Here is a 24,619-nt window from a genome sequence, read left to right on the forward strand (position 1 = left end):
GTTTAAATCCTTTTGAGAGCAATGTTAGTATATAATGTCCATAGACTGGTAACGAGGCAAAAACTAATTACTGAAGCTGAAAAACGTTTATATACAGACTCTCGGTTATAGTAGATTTGTTAATAATGTGTGATAATCATGGAATTGACGATCTGACTTCCACTTTAGCGGGTAAAATTTGCATTATACCTTTACATATACATTTTAAGTAGTTTTATTTTGCCTGGGGACGAAGAATAGTCGAAGATCTCTTGGCGGGAAAACAGTTATATAACATTTTTATGTTAAATGTGACGCGAATTTGTTTTGAAGCAAAAATCAACCTAAACTGTGTAAGGAATGTAAGTGTAAATTTTATCGTTCCATTGAATGGCGTCTGCTCGAAACCCTTTACTTGGGTCTCCCCACGTTAAATATTCCAAGCTTAGCAGGTAAATATGTGTTTAAGTTATAATATCGTATGTTTTTGTATACAAGGGATTTTTAAAAAGCCAAATATTTAATAAAGTGGTTCAATTTTATAAAAAACTATCATGTTTTACAGACTAAAACCACTGTCTTATTTGAATACCAGTATATTTTATAGGGTGCTAGTGAAGAGTCTCCCCCCCCCCTTATTTGCTGACCACTAACTAGTAACTACTAACCCCTATAACCACTAACCCCATAACCATCAACACTTAACCCCCTGACCTAGGGGTTAGTGGTTAGCAAATAAGCTGGGGGGGGGGGAGATTCTTCACTCCCCCCTTTTATTGAACCACCTCACTAAAATTGCTTGTACCATAATAACTGTATTCATACTATGGTTGTCTGATTGCCAGTCATTTTGTAAAAACAGAACACCTGTGTTATAAATACTGTCGTTGCCTCGTCACGCTAAAACATACAATTTAAATCCATTCATTTATATGCAAGTTTAACCTACATATGTAAATTGTTGATAGAAGTCCAAATCTTCAAGAAGACTCCATCCCATTAATGTCAATGGGCACGTCAGTGAGTGTATCGGAGTACAGTGAGTTTGAAGTGTCTGTTCCACCTTCTAGAAAAGGTTTCTGTTCATGTTGTTCAGCATTTTGGAAATGTTTTAAAAGGTAAAGTTGTGTGAATGTAAAGTTTATTTGTTTGTGCTTTTTAATACAATTGCTCCAATCCACTGGTCACTACTGGGTTGTCCAAATTATCAGCCAGACAAAACAATTCAAAAAATGAATCACTCACAAAGTAACATACTTGGTAACTCGTGAGCTGGCATAAAGTGTATGAAACAGAACACTTGTGTTATAACGACTGTTGTTTCGGGGGATGCGAAGATATAGGTAGTAACATTCAATCATTCAATCCAGTAACTGTAAACATACATACATATACAATGTAAAAAGATAAATATTTATATACAATCGAATTATTCCAGTTGTTTTGTACGAAAAGTTGTTCTAAAATCACGGACCATTCTGATTGGCCGTATTGACCTTGAAGAGAAATATCCGGCCAACAAAATATGCAATCAGAAATACAATATTCTAACTTTCATACCAGGGGTGAGTCGTAAGTGGGATTGGTTTTAAAAACCAAAAAATAGAAATATAGTTCTCTTAAGTAAAATGGAGTCTAACTTATCCCTGCCTCTATTGAATTTTAAAAAGTTTGATCATGTTTAAACCCATACACTGTGCCCACAATATATAAATGTCCTAACTTTCCCACACCACACTAACAGCTTTCATTTTGTAAACATGTTTTATCTTGTACTTAAAACATTTTGTATATTCTTTAAATATTCTTAATGAAACTATTACCAATTACCAATTGACTTTTTATCTCTAAAGTTGCTTACTGTTGAATAATGACATTTAACTTTAAATTATGTTCATGTTTTATTACAGGTCTTATACAACCAGTTCAAATTCTTTCTAAATTTATATTTCCTTATAATGGCATGTTCACAATTTATTCCATCATTGAAGATAGGATTCCTATACACGTATTGGGCTCCATTGGTATGTACGACGTGCTTTATTTAACTTTGTAATCTATAACATTTAAAATATTAAAAGAAAAACTCTGTACATAATAATATTTTATAGGCTATTGAAGTTATATAAATATACTGTTTTGATGCTAATGTAAAAATGTATACTGTCTGTTATTTTGATCATTATCCATAAATATATGTCTCCCAAAAGTATTATAATATAAAAACCTAAATTTTGTTACTGAAACAATACCCTATCGTTTCTGTTTGTATTTTCAGGGTTTTGTATTAAGCGTAACTTTAATACGTGAAGCATTTGATGAACTGAAGCGATACTACAGAGATAAAGAGATTAATTCGACTCAGTATAAAAAAGTACTACCTGATGGTAGCACAACTTTTGTTGCAAGCTCCCATATTAAAGTAAGTAATAATTTGAATAAATGAATGTAACTATCCTAGTCGGCTGGAAAACGAAAGTTGTTCGCCCACAATAGCAGCAGGTTACCAGCGATGAGCCTTGAACCCATTACCTCTAATTTCCTACACCTACCATCCTATAGTTCCAAACCTGGCATGGTAGGTTAGGTAGGAAGACTTTAGTTTTCTACATTGCATTAATCAGTATTACTACTTTCTATTATCAACCACTGAGTTGGGGATATGTCCATTTCTAGCATGGGGCCATGGAGAATTTTAAAAATCCAATTTTATTATATTAATGTAATGTAGAAAATCAAGTATGTATATACAGACACTTTTTATATGGTGTCAAGTATCCTTAGACATATAGAATAAAATCATGGTTCTAAAGCAGTATAATACTTTAATCCTACAGTTTACATTGGTATAAATTTCCATAATTAGTAATAGTAAGTCTGTACTGCAGGTATCTGATGTGTTAATCTTAGAGAAAGATCAAAGGGTTCCTGCTGATCTTATTTTACTCAAATCCTCGGAAAAAAATGGTGAGCTTTGTTATAAAGCCAAATTTTTCATTTTTTATGAATGTTGTTTTGATTTTTATTTCTGTTTTTTCATTGTTTTAATTATCATTAAACTTGTAGATACACATAAATAGGTTGATATATAGTTTGCATGTTTTGATAACCTGTCATTTTTGTGTTAATTTTGTTATGGTATTCAGCTGCGTTGATAAAACCCGTATTTTTTAAACCTTTGTGTTTTTATTTATTTTATCTGTTTATCCAGGCACTTGTTTTATCCGTACGGACCAACTTGATGGGGAAACTGATTGGAAACTTAAACTTGCGATACCCAGCACACAAGCCATGGATAATTACGCCTCTGTGATCAACTGTGGTGCTCATGTGTATGCAGATAAACCACACAACGATATACACAGCTTTATTGGTTCTTTTACCATGGTAGGTTGCTCCAACCCAGTGGTCACTAATGGGTTGTTTAAACTGTCAGCCATACACAAAAAATGAAAAAAAACAAAAAAAACAATTACCCACAATGTTCCATTCGTGGTAACTTGTAAGCTGGCACAAGTTGTTTGATACAGAACACTCGTGTTATAACAAGGTTGCTCTTGAAAACATTTTTTATTGCTCTGCAAATGGTATTTTTGCCCCAAAGTCAGGGATATAAAAAACAGTACAAAATTTTGAATAAAAAAATAATCATAGAAAACCTATACTCACTCATTTCTAGGCGTCAATGCATGCAAAATATTGTTCCTCCAGACTAAAAATAATTAATGAATTACTTTGATAGAAAATTGAAAGTTTTTATTTTCCGTTTTCATTACTCCACTTGTTTATACTTCATTATATTTGTAGAATGACCCAACCAAATCAGGTCTCGTGGAAGAGTCACTGAGTATTGAAAATGCACTGTGGGCCAACACTGTGGTAGCATCTGGTACAGCACTTGGTTTGGTTGTTTACACTGGGAAACATACAAGAAGTGTAATGAATACCTCTAACCCATCCACTAAAGTAAGATATTCTGTTACTTCTGCTACCAGTACCATGCAAAATAGTTGACTTTTTGCTTCTCTGTAAATATAAAACCTTTATTTTATTCTGGCGCCGGGGCAAAGTGGTTAGCGCGCCTGCCTCTAACCAAGAAGTAATGGGTTCAATGCTCGTTGCTGTTGTCACTGTGGGCAAGACACTTAACGGCCAAATTATTAGCCATACATATTAAAAATCCCTCAAAAATAACCCACAAAGTAACATACTTGGTAACTCGTAAGCTGGCATGTTGTGTATGAAACAGAACGCACGACTGTCGTTTTCCATCTATGCCAGTATAAAGCAATTTGCATTCATTTAAAATGATACTGCAGCAACCCTCCTACTCATTTCTCATTACTTTACTTCATTACAGATAGGCTTGGTGGACAAGGAAATCAACTTTCTCACTAAGATATTATTTGCTGCTGTGATTATTCTTTCATTTGCACTTATTGCAGTTAAGGTAAACCATAGGTTAACTTATATTTAATAAAGTTGTATTAAAGCTGTTATGGGCGCCAAGCTCTTTAAAATCATCTCTGAAATTTTAAAATATGTTTGTTGAAATAACAGTTTGGGGTATTGATCCAAATCTGGCCTAATTTTTTTAAGTTTCTGACAAGGACCACACCCACATAAAATAGAACTAACAGCCTAACACCTATGTTTCTGTATATAATTAATACTTTAACTTGTTTTTCTAAGGGTTTCAATGGTCCATGGTACCGCTACATGTTCAGGTTCATCATACTTTTCTCATATATCATTCCTATAAGTTTACGTGTCAACTTAGACATGGGAAAGGCCGTGTATAGTTGGTTTATACAGAGGGATTCATCTATACCAGGCACCACTGTGAGGTAATTACAATGTTGGATTAGTTTGTTAATGTATTCTGCATTATGTGTTTAAAAGTGTTTTTAATACAAAGGACTGAACAGACTTTTTTTACTGAAAAATGTTGTATGATTGTATAATCAGTTAATCACTATTCTGTTACTTCTGCTACCATGCATAATGTAAACAAAATATAACCACTGTTTTACATTGCATTCGGTTTTCTATAATGACCATTTTCCTGTTACCCTTGAGGTATATAACTCGAGGTGTATGAACACACCATGTAAAATATGTACTACAAAAGTCTAATCCTTTAACCCAACTACACACAACAGGTGTAGCACTATACCAGAGGAACTGGGGCGGATAGATTATGTGTTGAGTGATAAGACCGGAACACTCACACAGAATGAAATGATATTTAAAAGACTTCACATTGGAACAGTTGCTTATGGCAGTGACTCCATGGATGAGGTAAGACATAAAAATCCTAATTCTGTCCCGCATTCCATCTACCCTGGCTTGGCCCCCATAGGGCGAAATCCTCATTTTTAGAAGTTTTCTAGAAATTATAGAAGCATTAGCTAGTTTATTTTTATTAATATACCCACTGGCATTACCTTTCAAAACAATAAAAATTACATAAATGTGGGTTAATAAATCATAGAGGCAGATGTCAGCAATTCTCTTCAATGTAATGAAAGAAAAAAAATAACACTGTAAATTTGACCTACATTATATCATATGTACCCTGGCATCAGTGGCATGGCCCTCATAGAACCGAACCCTTATATTCAAAAGTTATAAAAAAATAAAGATGCATTGGAAAATGAAAATGGATTAGGTAGTTTATTATATTTATTTAATATAACCGCTGGCATTACCTTTCAAAGCAATAACAGTTAAAGAAATATGGGTTAATTAATCATAAAGGCAGAGCTAATCTTTATTTAAGACTTTAAATGCCTGTTAAACAAAACCAGGGATTGGCAAATGAGTATAACAGTGGATATAAATAAATGCAGGTGAAAAAACATTTGCGACAATTTTATTCGGAACCGAAAGATGATTTAATTGACGTTGGTTCAACTCCAAACCATAAGATGAAGAAGTTAACGACAACTCCAAAGATAAGGAAAAGTTCCCACACTAAAACTGTAGAGGCTGTTAAAGGTATGTGTGTGTTAACTGTAATAAATTCCATGAATCTGACCCTGACCTGGTGCGATTCTTGTGTAAAGATATACAGTAAGGCTATAGTGCTTTGAAATAGCAACAGACACAAACAAGTCCAACCAATTGTTTAACGAAAGAGATATATATGTCGCCCAAAACGCATCACTCAACAGTGAGCATGAGGTGTATAAATACACCACGTGTGTCTGGTGAATAAAAAGAAATCCGTGTTATAACTCTACATTCAGAATTTACTAAGTATGCTTTGTGTGTGGTGTGTAAAACATGCTTATAATAATAGTCATACTGTATATAACATTATATTCCCTCAAGCATTAGCAATATGCCATAATGTGACACCTGTGTATGAGAATGAAAGTGATGAAATACCACAACTTGAAAGTAAAGTCTACCAAGCTTCAAGTCCTGATGAGGTAAAGTTGGTTGATACAAACAGATTCTTAAATTCACCTTGGCTTTAGTATAAACAAACTCTAAGTCTAAGTAATATTAACAACCTTTGAAGTTCACATTATGACAAGTTCATGAATGGATAGTAGGGTGGGGTAGGATGGTCCATCTCATGTTTCATTTTCTTTTATCATCCCATTTCGTAGTAAACAAAGAATATATGCAGAAACCTTATCCTCACGACTCTAAAGGAGCTGTTGACTGTTTACTTAAAAACATTAATAAAATTCGTAAAGTTCAATGATTACTGGTTTAATTTTTTACCATCTCAGATTGCTCTTGTCAAATGGACAGAACTAGTTGGCCTCACACTTTACAAGCGAGATTTGAATTCCATGCATTTAATGCAACCCAACCACGAAGTTGCCATCTATAAAATACTACAGGTATAAAATACTACCTTTATATTGTAATGTGTTTAGCAATAATAATTAAAAAATTAAAATTTTTGGGCTTGATGACCACATTGGTATCTAAAATGTTAAATTTTTTCCAAATGTTTGTCTGCCATTCAGCAAGATTTCATCAGGATTTTACATATATAGTAGGGTGGGGGAAGATGGGACACCTTTAGCACATAATATCCAGATATCCTGATCGTGTTTTAAACAATTAACAACGGTCTATAAGAGTCATGAGGACATAGTTTCATATTTCTTTAAATGTTCTTTGTTTACTACTAAATGGGACCAGAAAATAGAGTTTAAAAGTGTCCCATCTTTCCCCATCCTACTGTATATATATATATATATATATATATGATATAACAGTATCTATATGTTTTAAAAACAACAAAATATCACATTTATTTGCAAACAGATCTTCCCATTCACCTCTGAAAGCAAAAGGATGGGGATTATTGTACAAGATGATAGGACGGGTGAAATAATATTTTATATGAAGGGGGCTGACGCTGTTATGGCAGGAATTGTTGAGTTTAATGATTGGCTTAATGAAGAGGTATGTTTATGGATACTTGATTAGTTGTACACATATATATATATACATTGGATTTTTTTTCAAAAGTTATAAATTTAAATATTGCACTGCTTTGAAAATGGCTACTGTTCATGTCTGTTGTATTGCATTAATGCTCAATTTTTTTTAGTATTTTTTTATTGATAAACTTTATCCCTCTTATAATACCAAGCAGATGACCCAACAAAAACATTTTTCCATCTGTTTTTACTAATTTTATAAATATATAATAAGAGCTCTTCAATTTCTGGTTTATTTTAACCATTCTACCATAATTCTGTTACTTCTGTTACCAGGTATATTTGTAAATATTCTTTTAACGTATAAAATGTCTAGTGTAAAACTTAGTATTAAAGTAGTGTATTTCTGACGCTGTATTTAACATTCAGCAACACTTTATAAGGAAATGTGTGTCATTTTTTTACCACCAGTTTGATGTTTGACCAACATTTATAAATTATAATACAGTGTGACAACATGGCGCGTGAGGGTTTACGAACTTTAGTGGTTGGGAAACGAACGCTCACACAAGATGTTTATTATGATTTTGAGGTAATTGCTGTTATATTCACTATTTATAAATTTTTTAAATAAAACTGAATTTAGGGAACAAGTATTTAGGCCAGACTTTTTAATTTTACCTACTGAAAGAGATTTTCTAACTGATACTATGTGATAATTTACCTTTTAAATAAAGCTGAATTTAAGGCCCTAGGCCTATGATTTAGGCCAGATTTGGGCCATTACCCCAACAGCCAGGCTACTAAAGTGTATCGTTCAAGCAAACAGGGTTACTTTGAATCTCTTTATTTTTAGTAAACTAAAATTAAAATTAGCTTTTTTTTATTAAACTTTAGACGTAAAATTAAAAGGTTTTTTTTTTCTTGATTTCTTTTTTCTTAAATAAACTTTGAACTTGAATTTTTATTCCACAGAGAAGATACCAACAAGCTAAACTTAGCGTGACGGATCGAGCTTTGAAAGTAACTGCTGTTATCGAGACACTAGAGCGCGATATGGAGCTGTTGTGTGTAACAGGGGTGGAAGATCAACTACAAGTGGATGTGAGACCAACATTAGAAATGTTGGGAAACGCAGGGATTCGTGTGAGTTGGTTATCTGTATCATGAATATAATTGTTTTTTCTCACGTGGCAGAAAACAACAGTCCGTGTGTTCTGTTTTAATACACCTCGTGCCCGCTTAAGAGTTACCATGTATGTTACTTTGTGGGTGACATTTTTTCTTTTTTATGTATGGCTGATAATTTAGACGTTCCATTAGTGACCACTGGGTTGGGGCAAGTGTCTTGCACATATGCCCACAATGATAGCAGCAAGGACACATTTGCCCATAATAATAGCAGGGACGAGCCTTGAACCCATTACCTCTGTGTTAAAGGCAGGCACGTTAACCACTCGGCCACGGCCAGACCATATAACTTCCCAATCTCCTATACATGATACTCCATGGTCCATACACCCAGGTTTGGATGTTGACTGGAGATAAACTTGAAACAGCAATTTGCATCGCTAAAAGTTCATGTTTGGTGTCCAGAGATCAAGACATCCATGTTTTTCAACAGGTTTGGTGTTTTTACCGCTTTTTCTAAAAATAGCAGACAAGTTTTTTAATCAAATGAAAATTACAAAATTAATTTTTCACAATATTTTTTTCCTAAAAAACTTCTTAAATTATGTAATACCTTAGCAGTGTAAGAATTCAGAAAAAAAAAAAATTCTTTAGGATTTTTGACTTTTTTCTCCCAACAGGTTTTCTCCCGTACAGAAACTCACCTTGAGTTAAATGCCTTCCGTAGACGAGCACCCGACACAGCGCTTGTTATACGAGGATCATCACTTGATATTTGTCTCAGATATTACGCCATTGAGTTTGTGGAGTTAGCTTGTCAATGTCCAGCAGTAGTTGTATGCAGGTGCTCACCTACCCAAAAGGCACAGATTGTAACACTGCTGAGAAACCATACCGCAAAACGAATTTGTTCAGTTGGTAAGTCAATTTTAACCTTCCATAAGTGATTAACAGGAAAAATAACAATACAATATATATTTAAAAAAAATATTTTATTTGGGTGAGGCCCCGCAGCATAACATGCCCATGGGACCTCACTCACATAAAATATTTTTTTATATGTTTCATATAACTCTCTGGTATGTTTAATTTAAATATTATGAGATAACATGACATCAAACTGTAACACTTTACAATCAAATTACTTGTGTAAATAATTTAACACTTTGTCAATTTAATCTAATTTTATTTCACTGACTTCAATCGTAAAAAAATACAGTTTTTTTATTGTAGTCTAACTCCCGTTATAATTGAAAAGAATTTTAGAAAATAAATCTGTGCTAGTGATTTTTAGCCTTTAATAATATCACCGCTTCAGTTTCACCACTCCTTTTTGTTTGCCATATTACATATTTTCCGTCATATAGTATGTATATGATATCATTTTTGATTTTTGAACATACATTTCATTATGTATTACCACATAAATGTAATTAATTTTTTGACATATCTCCTATCATGCATTAACACACATATGTCATATGTGTATCATATTTTTTGCTCATATTTTCTAATTTCTACCATCATTTTTTTTGGCTCTTTTTTTTTGCTCTTTTATTTTGGATCTTTGGAATTTGCATTTTGACGTCCTATTCAGGTCGCCAGGGTAGAAAATGACACTCATTAATTTATACAATTATAATATGATTAGCAGCAACAGTAAATATATATATTATATACCTTCTGGTTTTGATCATATATTAACCACCATACATACACAGGTGATGGTGGAAATGATGTTAGCATGATACAAGCTTCTGATTGTGGTTTAGGAATTGTTGGAAAAGTAAGTTTTTTATTAAACTAGACCATGGGTGCCAAACCTGGGGTGGCAGGGTGACAATTTTTGTTCTGTGGCATTTTTGTTTTATTATAAAGTATGCAAACTATCAGAAATCAGAGTAGAGCGGTAAAACAAATTAAATAAGATCTCCCGTTCTTTACATATTTGCTTCCCAATTATTCAATCTTATTATTGTAACCAAATGCCATAATAAGCTATAAATGTAAAGTACTTGTTTCCTTACGTAGGTTATCTGCGTCACTTCAGTAATTTGTCTCATTTGTTTGGTATAAATATTTATTAGCAATTTAACTGTTCGGACTTAAAAAAATTCCCACCCGTGTAGAGTAGAATTCGAATTACATTGGAACGCTGTTAAAGATAATTACAGCATCTCAGAAATTCCATATTAGACCACTTATCTGGTCTTGCATTGAAAGCGGGAGTTAAATTAAAACTGCATTCATTGTATTTTAGCTGTATGACTAATTGGATTATACAAGCTTATGTATTCTGTCATAAAAACCTGTAACTACTGCCCAAAACTTGTGTATATTTTAGTTAAATATAGGAAGTGCTTTTTTTCCACATGTTTTTTTGCGTTTTAAGGAAATTTTAAAAATGGGATAATTTTATCCATATTAATTCTTAAGAATATTTTTTTTAATATAAAATTTGAATCCAATTTTTTTAGGAAGGCAAGCAGGCTTCACTGGCAGCTGACTTTTCTGTCACTCAGTTTTGCCATATTGGTCCCTTGCTTATGGTGCATGGTAGGAACAGTTACAAGCGTTCTTCTTCACTCAGTCAGTTCATTATACATCGAGGTCTGATTATATCAGTTATGCAGGTATACCAATTGCTTTTATTCTTTATGGATGAGGTCTTTGTCAAGGACCTGGGATTTAGGCAAGCTTTGACCCCGTAACCCCAACACCCATGTCTGGTTGAGTTTAGCATAAAAATAGCCAAAGTTCAAAGCCTACAGTTTCGAGTACTAATTTAGGAGATGAGATAACAATATACTAACAGTTTAAAAATTTGACTTTATTGTTTAGCTTTGAATCATCTTGATAACATTTAACATTCTGTGTTGTGTTTCTAAACACTATTTTTAATTCCAGGCTGTTTTTTCATCTATATTTTACTTCTCGTCTGTTCCTCTTTACCAAGGATACCTTATGGTTGGGTAAGTTTTTATTATTTTATTGTTTAATTAATCAACACACACAAGCAATGGTGCAGCCTGAAAAAAACATAGCATTTTTTTTAGTTTAGTTTTTATTAAAAAAGGGAGTGTCGCGTCTCCAGAAACTCCGCTTAGCTACGCCACTGCACACAAGTTATCTAAGAGTAACCCTTGTATAACTACATGCAGCTACACCACAGTGTTCACCATGTTCCCTGTATTTTCGCTCGTTCTTGACCAAGATGTCAACTCCAGTGTTGCTTTAAGATTTCCAGAGCTGTACCATGAACTACATAAGGTAAAATATTGTAATTACTCACAAACCTACATATATCGCAACTCATAAGCGGGCATGTGGTGTATGAAACAAGGATCCCCATGTTATAACGACTGTCATTGCCCTGTCATGCGAGGAAAAATAAGTTACATTCATTCAGAATTATTATTTTATGTATTCAGCTCTTTGCTATTGCCTGGTTTTTTATGCTATAAACCAGGTTAGTATGTTAATTTTTTTGCTTTTTAATAAATTATAATACTTTTATTCCTTTTAATACATTAAAATACATAAGGTACATGGTATGTAAGTTGTACTTTATATTCAGGGGAGATCATTATCTTTGAAGACCTTCCTGTTATGGGTTCTAATAAGTGTTTATCAAGGTAATAATAAGTTTTATATTTATCCAATTGTGTTGTGTGGATAAATTACTGGTTCATATACAATGAGATGTAATCGTAGCATGTATTTATTTATATTAAAGTGCGTCACTACTTCCCACCCCACCCTAACAGAAATAAATGTTAAATATAATCAATGGTTGGATTTTATTTGAATATGTCACTGACAATGTCTGTCTACCTATCCGACTGGAGTTGTTAAAAAATGTTTTTATAGTAGGGTGTGGGAAGACATTTTTATTCATTTTCACGTTCCATTTTGTAATAAACAAAGAGTATTCAAAGAATCATTAATCCGTATCCTCACAACTCCCATAGACCAATATTAAATGTTTAAAACATGTTCAGGATGTTGGGATATTATGTGCCAAAGTTGTCCCGTCTTACCCCACCTTACTATACAACTGAACTAGATATCACAAACAAAGTAACATACATGTTAACTCGTAAGCAGGCATGAGGAGTAAGAAACAGTACACCCGTCTTATAACGACTGTCATTTTCCAGCCGCGCGAGAACAAATAAGTTACATTCATTTAATGTTTCTAACAAACTGAAACAAAAACATACTTTTACAGGAGGTGCAATAATGTACGGTGCATTGTTGCTTTTTGATACCGAGTTTATTCACGCTGTTAGCATTTCATTTACTTCACTCATATTTACGGAACTCTTAATGGTTGCTCTTACCATAAGAACTTGGCATTGGCTCATGTTTGTATGTGAAGGAATCAGCTTGGCAATCTACTTTGCTGCCCTCGCTGTGCTTAAGGAATACTTTGGTGAGTTTAGTATTCCTACTTTTTATTCTACAGTATTTGTTTACTTGGAAAAAAGATACCCCCACCCAAAAAAAACTGTAGATTGCATTTGTAGCCTTTGTATAAAAATGCTCGTATCTTTTATTTTAATATATTGCCTTTTCATAGACATATTAGTATTTCACACAAAGTATTATTCAAGAAATACTTGACACATGTATATATTATATATTTTTATTAGTACATATGCATAATCCAACAGGTATTTTAATATTATTTTTTATGAGTAAGACACCAAATCGAGGCTTAGTAGGATTTTGACCATAGTTTGCCTATTGCCCCAGAACCATAGCATTAAACAATTATATATACTAGTTTACAGGACCATTTATACCAATTATTGTATTACTAGATCCAGAATTCCTGATGTCTCTTGATTTTGTATGGAGAGTTGTCGTCATAACCAGCATTAGTTGTCTACCACTGGCTATTATTAAATATTTAAAGAAACGTTTGTCTCCACCAATGTACTCAAAGCTGGATGAATAACACATTTTCCGTTTTAAAAGCTTTCAACTACGCTGCATTTAAAGCACACATAGAAATAGTATATGTTTTTGTAGAAGTAGTCCCTTTTTTAAGTGGGTGAGGTCCTTGTCGAGGACCTGGAATTCAGACCAGATTTGGCTCAAGAAATCAGTAGTTAGGTAAATTTTTCTAAACCAAAATTTAGCATTTCTACTCTAGTACAAAAATTACAAAATATTCCAGTTCTTTTATGCGTGTTAATACTGGAAATATTTAAAGCATTTATGTCCAGTTATGGTTGTGTATTGTAACTGTTAAGTGAGAAGTTAAAATTTAAACAATATAATCCGAATCATTGCACAATATATTTTATACATTTGTTTTCTTATTGTTTGTTTATATGTATGCAAAAAGTTTTAATAGTTTAACTGGCTTCAATTTGTCAAATAAAACAATATACTCAAGTTTGTAATTAGTTTCTTAAATCTTTTGGCCTCCATCTAGTACTTACAAAGTTAAACGAATCTTATAACAAAATACCGGTTGTTAGTTACGTATTCTGTAGGACTTGAATGCTTTACTGAGGTGTCCATTTTGGTTTGCCTGCAGTACAGTTTATTTGTTTGCCACAGTTTATGCTTTACAGCACTCATCTTCAAATAGTTGTAAAAACTTAAACAACAATCCGAATGAATGTGTTTTTTGGTGCATCTTTTTAACGGGGGTTATTTTTCGCTCGTTTTGAGGCGCAGGGGGTTCCCTCCTTAACAGACCTCAATTGCATAATGTATGTCTGTCTATTTGTGTTAGACACTACTAATACGAAAATTGAATACGAGATTTTAGTTACGTATATTGCAAAAAATCTTTCTGGTCTATGCGTTTATATATACTGTGTAATTTACCTTCCGTGGTCGGATTGCTATGTTGTTTTAAATTGCATGGGTACTCTGGCTTGCGGTATTCCTTGTTACAGCGACTCAAAACTAATCGTGAAAATTATCTGATATTTCAACAGCACGTACGCATGAAAAATTCATGAGAAAAAAGGAGAATTCGTGTCAGACGGAGTTGAAATATGGACAGCTATTTCTTATAACACACGTTTGTTTATGTTCGTATAGAAAACAGCGTCTGTATAGTGTTATTATGGCAGTTTATTAATGTTGCAGGTTTAGATTCAGAGTTGGCCCAGCCGCCCAGGTTCTCTCTCTTTTTTAATACTGATCTTTTATGTTATACTTTTTCCTAGATGTATTATGTTAGAATTAGATTTTACATAAATTACAATAGTTTTTTTTCAGATAAGACAAATGAGAAGACATAATAGTTATTGCCTGTTAAGGAATTGAAAAACAGACTTATATAATTTTGTCTTAGATAATACAACAACGTTGAAGATAGCGATTTTTAGACATAAACATAATATGATTTTTGTTATTAAAAGAATTTACTGAAATAATTCATTTAAATAGGATGCAGTTAATGCGTTGAACTAAATATTGTTATTATGATAATAGAGATAATATGCCAGCTCTAATTTTGTCTCAGTTTCAGGCTAAATAACAGTTCTCAATGTAGGACCTGACCCTTATAGAATAGAACAGAAACATCTAAAGTATGCAATATAAATATATAAGTTTCTTTCCAAATAATTGTTGTTAAATAATAAGAATAAAAACAACTTAAATAATAATAACTATCCATTTGTAAATGATAATCTAAAACAGGAATAACTACAAAACGCAATATCAATAACTTTCCTTTCTAGATAATTGTTGTTAAATAATATGAATAATAACAACTTAAATAATGATGACTTTCCTTTCGTAAATAACAATCGCAGAAGTGTTGGCCCACCCAAGCTTATACCAATTGGATATCTTCCTAATCCAACGTCATTTGGTTCTTTTCCACGATTTCCAAATCCATTAGCCACAAATGAACGACAAAACCATAGACAAGTAGGTATCGCATGCAAAAAAATACTGAAAAGTGTTTTTAAAGCATATGTTTCTTTTTTTACGGAATTTTTTATACAAAATAACATTTGTGCCAAATTTCTCATAGTTTAGATGATATTATATTTTGAGTACAAATGGGTGCTGCACACATATTATTTTAATTGGGTATTTTCCCAGTCGGCATGTGGGTAATATAATGTCTGGGTTAGAACATCATATTAAATTAGCATCAATGTGTGGTTTCGTTTTTTTGATGTGTCTAAATAACAAGTTGCTGATCTGATATACATATATTTTTACTTTTTCTTTTCCTAACCTCAACAATTTTCCAACTCAAAGGTATTGTTGTGACCTCATTATTTTATTGGTATTCATGAACATAAAAATTGTAACAAAATAATTTTAACACCTTATCATTACATGGGTGTGTATAATGCATTAACAAGCAAATAATATTTGTAGATGCAATTGCCAGTACGGGCAAGCACGGGGAGTCGCAGAAGTCGACATTTTGTTCCAAACGAATGCAAAGATGAATATTACTGGAGGAAACGAAAGAAGAATAACGAAGCAGCAAGAAAGTAAGTTGAAATTTTATCAATATGTGAATGTTGTTGCTGCTAGGTGATTTATAATTGTGAAAGTGATCTTCTGGCAATAGGCAGATGAAATGTCGGTCCAACAAAAAATTAAAACAAAACAAAATATCTCTTTCACACTATTAAATCCTGATTTAATTTTGGGGATTTGACTAACAATCATTATAACAGCCATATATACATATATAATTTTTCTATAGGGCCTATATATGGACAGACTAACAACAATCGGGGCGAATCGGCCCATTACCCCTAAACTCACTTTTCATATTACCAATGCTTTAAACAAAATATTTGTTGTTGAGAACCCATTAGTTTCAAACTCAATGTTGTAGATTAGATGTGGTTATGTTTTGTTGTCAAGGGGTTAAATACATCATCATATACAGATAGTTTGGGAGATTTAACAATTCTCCACACACCTTTTTAGGCACAGGTCGTAAAATTCAGGATTTGCTAGGATAATGTCTGTGGTTTCAATTTATCTATGAAAATATCTATAAGCCTTAATTTTGCATAATCTTGCATTGAACGTGACATTTGGGTTGTAAGTTAAACACATTACGCTGTGATAATAGTCTTATAAATTATTCTTTGTATTTATACCGAATACATGCATATATTCTAAACTAAACAGTACTGCCACAATAGTTGTAGATTTAATTTAGGGATGTATTTTTTGTCCCTTATCTTTAAATACGAAAGTGACCATTGTTATCTCCAAATAATTTTTTGTTAGTTTGTAATTTTACTAAAAAATAGTGCGAGAAAAAATATCACTAATTTGTTAAAATACTAATTTTGGTTGCAGGTCCCGAGAAAAGAGAAAAACAATTGATTCTGTGTTAGAAGACAAGGTCCTATTTCTAAGCCAAGAAAACTTATGTTTAAGAAATGAATTGTACGCTTTGAAGGTAAATTTTACTGTTTCAAAAATTTGTGATCAAACAGATCTGCTATGTGGAGTTGCTGACAGACAGTTTTTTTCAATGCCTTTAACTTTATCGTTAAGCATATTATTACTGTGATAGTTGTTTTATCATTTCCAAAAAATTGTAAAAGCGTAATTTAATAACCCATTTGCTAAGTTGCTGAAAGACAGTTTTTTTCATTGCTTAAAACTTCAACTTTATAAGAAGAAAAAATTGCCCACGGGTCCTGGCATATAGTATGGTAGTTGCTTTTTATTCCAACAATTTTTTGATCAAATGTAATTTAATGAACCACAAGTTGCTGAAGGACATTTTTTATTGCTTTAATATTTACCTTTCAGAAAAGAAAAATGTGCATTGGTCTCGACATATTAGTGTAGTAGTGGTTTTTATTTTACTAGGGCCTACTTCATTTTCTACGTTGGATCACGCAATTGCCTCTGGCTATTAATATTGCTTTTTAGACACAGACTAAACCTCACTTATATTATGTTAAGGGCTGAATAACAAACATAGTAGATTGAGGATGCTTATCAGTTATCACACATGATATTTTAGCGGGACAATGACAATGCACTTATTATTTCAATAAACAGAACTGTAAACAATAACATTTTTTCATTGATAAAAATTAAAATATTTAATTAATTTGCTGGTGTATATGAATAAAAGTGTTTTAATTCTTTACCACATATAATATATTATATAAATAACATTAACTTTATTCTTCTCTTTAAATTTAAATGGTAAATCAAATTAACCAAGGGAATTTGCAGCATAACTACACCGGTTAAAACTTGTTTTGCACAGGAATGTAAATATGTAGTTCAACAAAAAAGTTGTTAATTAAGTCAGCCCACCAAAATTATTTAATCCGATTTGGTTTAATTACAGCTTAGTTCGTAGAAGTTCCGATACATTCAAAAAGCTTGAATAGGCAACCATCATGATTGACATTTATTTCTCTTTTGTTCAAAAACTAATTTCCAGACACACTGGCATAAACAAAGTTGTTGTGTTTAATATCCATAGCTGAAAAACACAATAACTTTTACAAGTTCTTTATTTGCTCATTAAATTTCTACACAGATAATTGTTTTTGTTTTCGTTCCAGGTTAAATATGGAGAAATTGATGGAACAGAGGCAGGTGCAAATAATCTTTTGTCAGACAAAGACCACACAGTATGTATTAACCTAGAAACACTCTATTCATTAACACCTGCCCTTTTGCATGCAATCCTATTTCTGATTAAAAATTATAGAAAAATGAGAAAATCTCCAGCAGGTGCAATGATTTTGTTGCTTTTCATTCCCTTGTTTAGACTTGTTTTGCCGCAGCCCACAAATCTTATTCCAAAAACAATGATTTTCCCTTTACCTAAAGTTTGGTTTGGCAGCTACAATTTTTATATATTCTTTTCTTCAAGTAGTTTTATGACTGTTTTTTTGTTTTTCTGACTGCTCTCTTATCTTCACTGATTTTTTGGGAAATTTGATCTTCGCAATGAGCAAGCTATTACAATTTATGTTTATCAGTAGCCTATCACACATAGCCCCTTAACTTTTAAAAAGTAAAGGTAACCAATAACCATAAGTTTTAAAAGAAAAAAAATTATGCTAGCAAAATCATGAACATTTTTTCATGTCACATTATTAGGTTTTATTTAGGAAATAGACTAATCATTGCACTATCACCGCTGTATAGTGTTTATTTTAGGACATGTTTGTAAGATAGGCTATTAAATTGATAATGCATGTATACTAGGTACTCAGAAGTACAAGTAGTCTGGTTTATTTTGAAGGTATATGCGCATACATTGCATACCCATGTTAGGCGCCTCCACTATCACATATCAATTAGCCTATCTGTTTTTATTTTTAAAATTATAAGTATGTAAATTCCCCCCCAAATTAATGCTGTCTATTTAAATACATTAAATGAGGTAATAATGTATTGGGATTCTGCAAGAGCAATTGTAATTGTGGTGAATATTTCCTGCCACAGCAGGATGTTTAATTCGCTTCTACAACATCTGGTATTACATTGTACTATTGCTCAGTAATGTATATTAAATTAGATTGTTTCATACATCTCTGTTTAATTGTATTATACAACTATACACTGGTAATTTAAAATGACATAACTTTTTTTATATCACATTCCAAATTATCGAGATATATATAAATATATATATATTAAAAATATTTTTTTTTTAACTCCCTAGAAAATTTTTGTCATTTTTTTCTCCATTCTTTAATATGAAGCTGTGCATTTTCTTCTGTGCACATAATATGATTGTTATGAAACAATAGGTATTCCTATGTCATTTTAAACAATAGAAATGATTTATTCATCCTTAATTGCAGATTGTGTAGCAATGATATCATGTGTTTGCCAGCTTTGCAGCTTGTATAATATTATATTATAAACAAAGTGTATAAGAATTTACTTTCTGTGCAATAACATAAAATGAATAAATAAAGAAATATCAATATCTACATTATAAAAAAATTGAAATGAATAAAATAAACATATTCACTGCACAAAATGGATAAACCAAACGTATATTATATCAAATAAATATAAATGCCCCCTTATATAAAACAAAATCAATAAACCAAACCTATTTTTTATCAAATGAATAAATATGCCCACTTGAATAAAACAAAGTTGATAAACTAAAATATTACTTTTTATCACCAGGATGATCTATCTATGTATTCCATGCTCCCATCCCCATCTAACAGCCTCAGTGAAGTAGAATGCAAAAGTTCTTCAAACATGTGTCAACGAGAATCCACAACACCACCAGTCATTTACCCAGAGGTATGTGTCTTTTATTGCATAGTTATGTTCTTTATGGGTGAGGTAACACATGTCACATTGTAGGAGTTCACCCAAGTAAAATAGAAGATTAAATTCTCAGCCATACAGTGTATATATAAAAGGGAAAATCACCCACAAAGTTTAAGCTGGCATGGGGTGTATGAAACCTGTGCTATAATAACTATGTCTTTTTCCAGCCACGCGAGGATTCAGCAAGTTACATTTATTTATTCATTTGCACTGGATTTTTGCAATAAAGTTGTGTATTAAGTTTCCTTGCACTTGACAATAATTTCACTGCACTAAAATTATCATTAATAAAGAACATTTTACAGGGGCCCAACGAAAAGGATGAATTAGCGATGCATAATTTGCACAAAATCTCAGGTAACTTAATATTTATTTTATATATATTTTCTATTTAATGTAGGGTTTTTATATATATATTTATATAATATTTCATTTTTTCCGAGGTACTAATGTGTTAAAAATAAAATTAATTCAAACAGAACATTTATAGGAATCTTTCTTTTAAATATACACCAGATATACATTCTTAATGTTGACTTAAGGTATTTCATGTAATGTCAAATGCTACATGTATCCAATACCCTAACAATCTTTTGAATTCTCCTATGTAAAAACAGTGTTGGAGCTACAGCAAAAATAAGCAAAAGCAAACACAGTAAAAGGCAGTAAAAATGTACCTTTGTAGCTACCACAAGTCATAAAACCTGTTTACAATTTAAATATTGATTATTATAGAGCTTCACACCAAAACAGCAGATGGCAAATTTAAAGATGATGATTTTGAACCCACGCGTGAAGTAATCTGCCAAACAAGGGAACCTCATTCTATTCTATCAAACTTAGCTGCTGGCAAGTTTGTCCTCACGTCAATTGATTTACCTGAAAAAAGTCCAACTCAAGGGGTTGATTTGACAATAAAATCTGCTGCAAGAGACTCTCAAGCTATAGCTCAAAACTCTGTTCCAGGCTCAGACTGTGTGACTTATGAAGCTGCGAGCGTTCTGGTTGACCTGTTAAAAATGTCGCAGAATCCACAAACGCCAGAGAAAAAACTAGAGGATGAAAGTGGCAGCAAATATAATTCTAGTCTTCCCCACAAGTTGCGATTTAAGGGAAGAAACTTAGATGTTTAGGATTTGGTGGCTATAAGGAATTACACGCACACTATACACAGTAATCTTCACATGGCTGTAATAGCCACAGCTTACATGGGAAATTAAACCATATGTTATAAGCAAAACTGCAGATACAATATTGCATAAGTTCCTTTGCTGTTGTTTAATTTTAAGCGAGTGTTTTTAGTGATTTTAAACACCCTGTCACAAATGAGTAAATGTACATTAGTTTTACGGGTTGAAACCTTTTATTACTTTACCCTTAAGACCACTATAATCGATGTTTCATCTGCCCTAATTTTGTTTCATAGTCTTAGCCAGAGACATAACGGTAACATCGCGTACATGAATTGACCCGTACATGATCACACTTGTACATGGAATATGTTGTGAGCATTTGTGCATGAGCCTCTGTTACAGAACCCTCTGTGGCAGAGAACGCAATTTGTAAATTCTATCTTTTAGTATCCATCCTTTTGTAACTTTGCCTCCATTTAGAAGTGCTACATGTTCCAGGATCCATCGTATTAGTTCATTCAGTTTGTTATAAAATGCATTTCTGTAAATTTTTCAAAGTTTTCATGGCAAATGTCACACTTGCTCCTTGGGTTTCTGACTGGGGTAATGGGTCCAACCTGCCTAAATCCCAGTTTTCCGACAAGGACCTTACCCATATAAAATAAAATACTAAAATCCAAGGAAAAACTTATTAAACATGGTGCTTTTATTTTGAAGCTACCAGAAATTAATAAACAGTTGGAAAAGTTAACTTATAGTACTGTGGGGAAAGATGGGACACCTCTAGCACATAATATTCAAATATCCTGATCGTGTTTTAAACGATTAACAACGGTCTATTGTAGTGGCGAGGTTGCGGTTTTAAAATTATTTGAATTTTCTTTGTTTACTACCAAATGCAACAAGAAAATAGAATGGAAAGGTGTCCCATCTTTCCCCATCCCACTATACCTTCGTGCAGTAATTGTTGATTCTGTTTAGTTTCGCCGCCATTTACCTATGACCAGCTACATGTTAGAACTAGCTTGCATACAATGCACCTTTATTTCATTTTGTGTTACTTTGTACAGATATCCACAACCGTTGGTGTATTGTGTATTTTCACTCGTTTTTTGCTTTGCCACCTCTTTTTAAGTCACTTTAAATTCATTAATAGTAGGCTGGAGCTTAAACGCAGTATAACTTTTTTTCGTAATGTCTCTCAAACAGATATACTTTTAACTATATGATAAAATGTGCAAATTCACTAATTACCTTTAGCTTTTTGGTGGCCATTTTACAGGGATTCTGTTTAACAAAACACTCATGTTAGTTACTGCTCTATTTGGCATAAAAATGGTCTTACAATAATGAGTTATTTTATAATTTACACACTTTTAAAAATCTAAATACACTCCATTTTTTTGCCATACAATCTACTTTAATTCTCAATGTGGTGCATTTGTCTTTGAATTCCCGCATTTAATGTTCCACAATTGTGTGTTTATTTCGCAGTTATCATTTTTTGCTCATTTCTTGTTTTTTTGCTGTTAACTTTTTTGCTTAATTAGTTTGTCATATCTAGACCAACGACTCATGTACAACATAATTTTAACTCTCACACAGACTAACCTACTGTAACCTGTTTCTAGTTACTCCACATAAATCTTTCATTTTTTGGATCTAAAACATTATTTTCTTCTGTGAACACGTTTTTTCAAACTTTGTTTTTTTTCCAAGAAAAATACAGTTTTGCTCATTTTTTTCATTCAGAAATTAAAACTTCGCTTCCTTTTTTCCAGAACTTTGAATCTTGCTAATTTTTTTTTCCCAGAAATTAAAACTTTTCTTGTTTATTACACAAATAAAAACCTGGCTTTTTTCAGAAAATAAAAACTAGCTCATTTTTTTCTGAAAAATAAAACTTTGCCGTTTCCGGATTTTTTTGTTACTTTGTTGATGCTTGTATAGTTCTTATACATCAACCTTGTCTTTCCCAGCCACACAAACCTTAATTCCTCCATCCACTGAATTGTCACCACCGCCAGCACCAACTTGCCGCTCAATTTCTGCCTCTCGAGATTTATCCCATGCTTGATTTTCATATTTTTTTGTTTTAATCAAATTTTAATCATTGAGAAGGAAAGGATGCCACTTTCATTCGCTTATTTTGCTTTTATGTTCACCTCTGTCTTGTTGCTTTAACAAAGTTTATTAAAATGGCGATGTCTTGAACAATATCGGAAAAAAACTTGTGTCTTTTAAATGATATTTTTTTTTTTTTTATAACAGTGAGGTCCTGCAGCATAAACTAAAAACAAAAACAACCTGGGTGATGAGGTAATGGACCAAATCTGGCCTAAATCCCAGGTCCTTGACAAGGACCTCACCCATGCAGAATGTAATGTGAATAGAGGTCCTGCTACAAATATTTCTTAGGGTACCAATGTAGTTTTAATTGTGTTATTAGTTCATTTTAATAACCACCAGCAGTCGGATTATTACAGTGTGTTAACAAGAATTGATTTTTGTGTTGTTAAATTTGGAGCCAGGTTGTTAAATTTACGCCGACTGGCTAAGCTACCGAGCTAGAGATGTAAATTTACAAAAGCGGAAGTCTTGCATTTAAATTAAATACACAAATAGCATACAGTTGATGTAATTGGAAAAATTGTTACGCTGCAGTGAAAGTAGTACGATTAATTTACAACCTTGAAAATTAGAGTTTTACCAAACTCGATTTCTCTGTTATGCAGCAGTTACCCGAAAAATCCTAGATTTAATGCTTAATACTGATAGACGTATACCTCCTTGGACAGGACACTTAACAGACATTGTCCCAACCCAGCAGTTGCTATTAAATGTAGCACCCTCGTTGTTGGGATATTGAGCCAAATTGGGCCTAAATCTAAGGTGTAAACTGGCCAGTCTCGTCCTCTATTTGCGAAAAGACATGCCACCAGTGAAGCATAAAGTAATTTGAAATCGAAACCGTAATGATATAGCAGGGAGGGGTAAGATGGGACACCTTTTCCTTTTGTTTTCTCTTCCCATTTGGTAGTAAACAAAGAACATTCAGAGAATTATGAAACCGTATCCTTTAAAGAATTTTAATGTTATGCTTGCTAGATCGTGGTGATTTTTAAAAATATTTTAACTTTAACTTATTTCAGCAAATGCGTTGTAAATAAACATGTCAAAGAAATTCCAGAGCCCACAGCGCGTCTCATCGTAGTACCAGTATCTTAGAATATTCTACAAACAAAGACTGGATGTTAAGGACAAAATGACACGCGTTAATGGATGGAACGGTTCATCAAAGTATATCGTTTATAAAACGAGTTATTAAGACACGCTATGAATAAAATGCCTATTTGTTAGCGTATTAGTTAAATAGCATGGTACTATAGTATATATAGTACTGTGGGGAAAGATAGGACACCTTTAGGACATGATATCGAAATATCCTGATCCGGTTTTAAAAAAATACGAACGGTCTATGGAAGTCGTGGGTAGGTTTAATATTTCTTTGAATGTCCTCGGTTTATTATCAAGTTGGACGAGAGAATATAGTACAAATTGTTATAAGACCTCACACTCATACCGAATAAAAATATTCGCGTTTCCTGCAAAGTGGAAAATAAATAAATTACAGGCAAGGAAGCGTCGAACAAACGCAGTGTAATCAAC

The 24,619-nt window shown here is 32.6% G+C and overlaps 2 protein-coding genes across 2 annotated transcripts; both read left to right on the plus strand.

The window, feature by feature from the left end:
* Positions 1-270: 270 nt before the first annotated feature.
* On the plus strand, positions 271-13,928 carry LOC149735847 (putative phospholipid-transporting ATPase IIA). The gene is made up of 26 exons (XM_089878432.1): positions 271-431; positions 948-1,097; positions 1,418-1,544; positions 1,890-2,003; positions 2,258-2,401; positions 2,868-2,946; positions 3,191-3,366; positions 3,787-3,945; positions 4,340-4,429; positions 4,672-4,826; positions 5,142-5,280; positions 5,832-5,979; positions 6,316-6,416; positions 6,726-6,839; positions 7,273-7,413; positions 7,900-7,983; positions 8,367-8,537; positions 8,917-9,015; positions 9,203-9,440; positions 10,244-10,308; positions 11,000-11,155; positions 11,430-11,494; positions 11,684-11,792; positions 12,100-12,157; positions 12,754-12,957; positions 13,349-13,928. The coding sequence occupies exons 1-26, from the start codon at positions 370-372 to the stop codon at positions 13,483-13,485; spliced, it is 3,285 nt and encodes a 1,094-aa protein (XP_089734558.1). The 5' UTR covers positions 271-369; the 3' UTR covers positions 13,486-13,928.
* A 1,271-nt stretch (positions 13,929-15,199) lies between these two features.
* LOC149735848 (uncharacterized) lies at positions 15,200-23,330 on the plus strand. Its single transcript, XM_089878439.1, has 7 exons — positions 15,200-15,428; positions 15,891-16,009; positions 16,839-16,941; positions 18,074-18,142; positions 19,665-19,787; positions 20,123-20,174; positions 20,553-23,330. Exons 1-7 carry the CDS (start codon positions 15,255-15,257, stop codon positions 20,948-20,950), a joined length of 1,038 nt encoding a protein of 345 aa, XP_089734565.1. The 5' UTR covers positions 15,200-15,254; the 3' UTR covers positions 20,951-23,330.
* The last annotated feature ends 1,289 nt before the right edge of the window (positions 23,331-24,619 follow it).

Source organism: Ciona robusta, chromosome 5 (genome assembly GCF_009617815.1).
Source record: "Ciona robusta chromosome 5, ASM961781v2".
Classification (NCBI taxonomy): domain Eukaryota; kingdom Metazoa; phylum Chordata; class Ascidiacea; order Phlebobranchia; family Cionidae; genus Ciona; species Ciona robusta.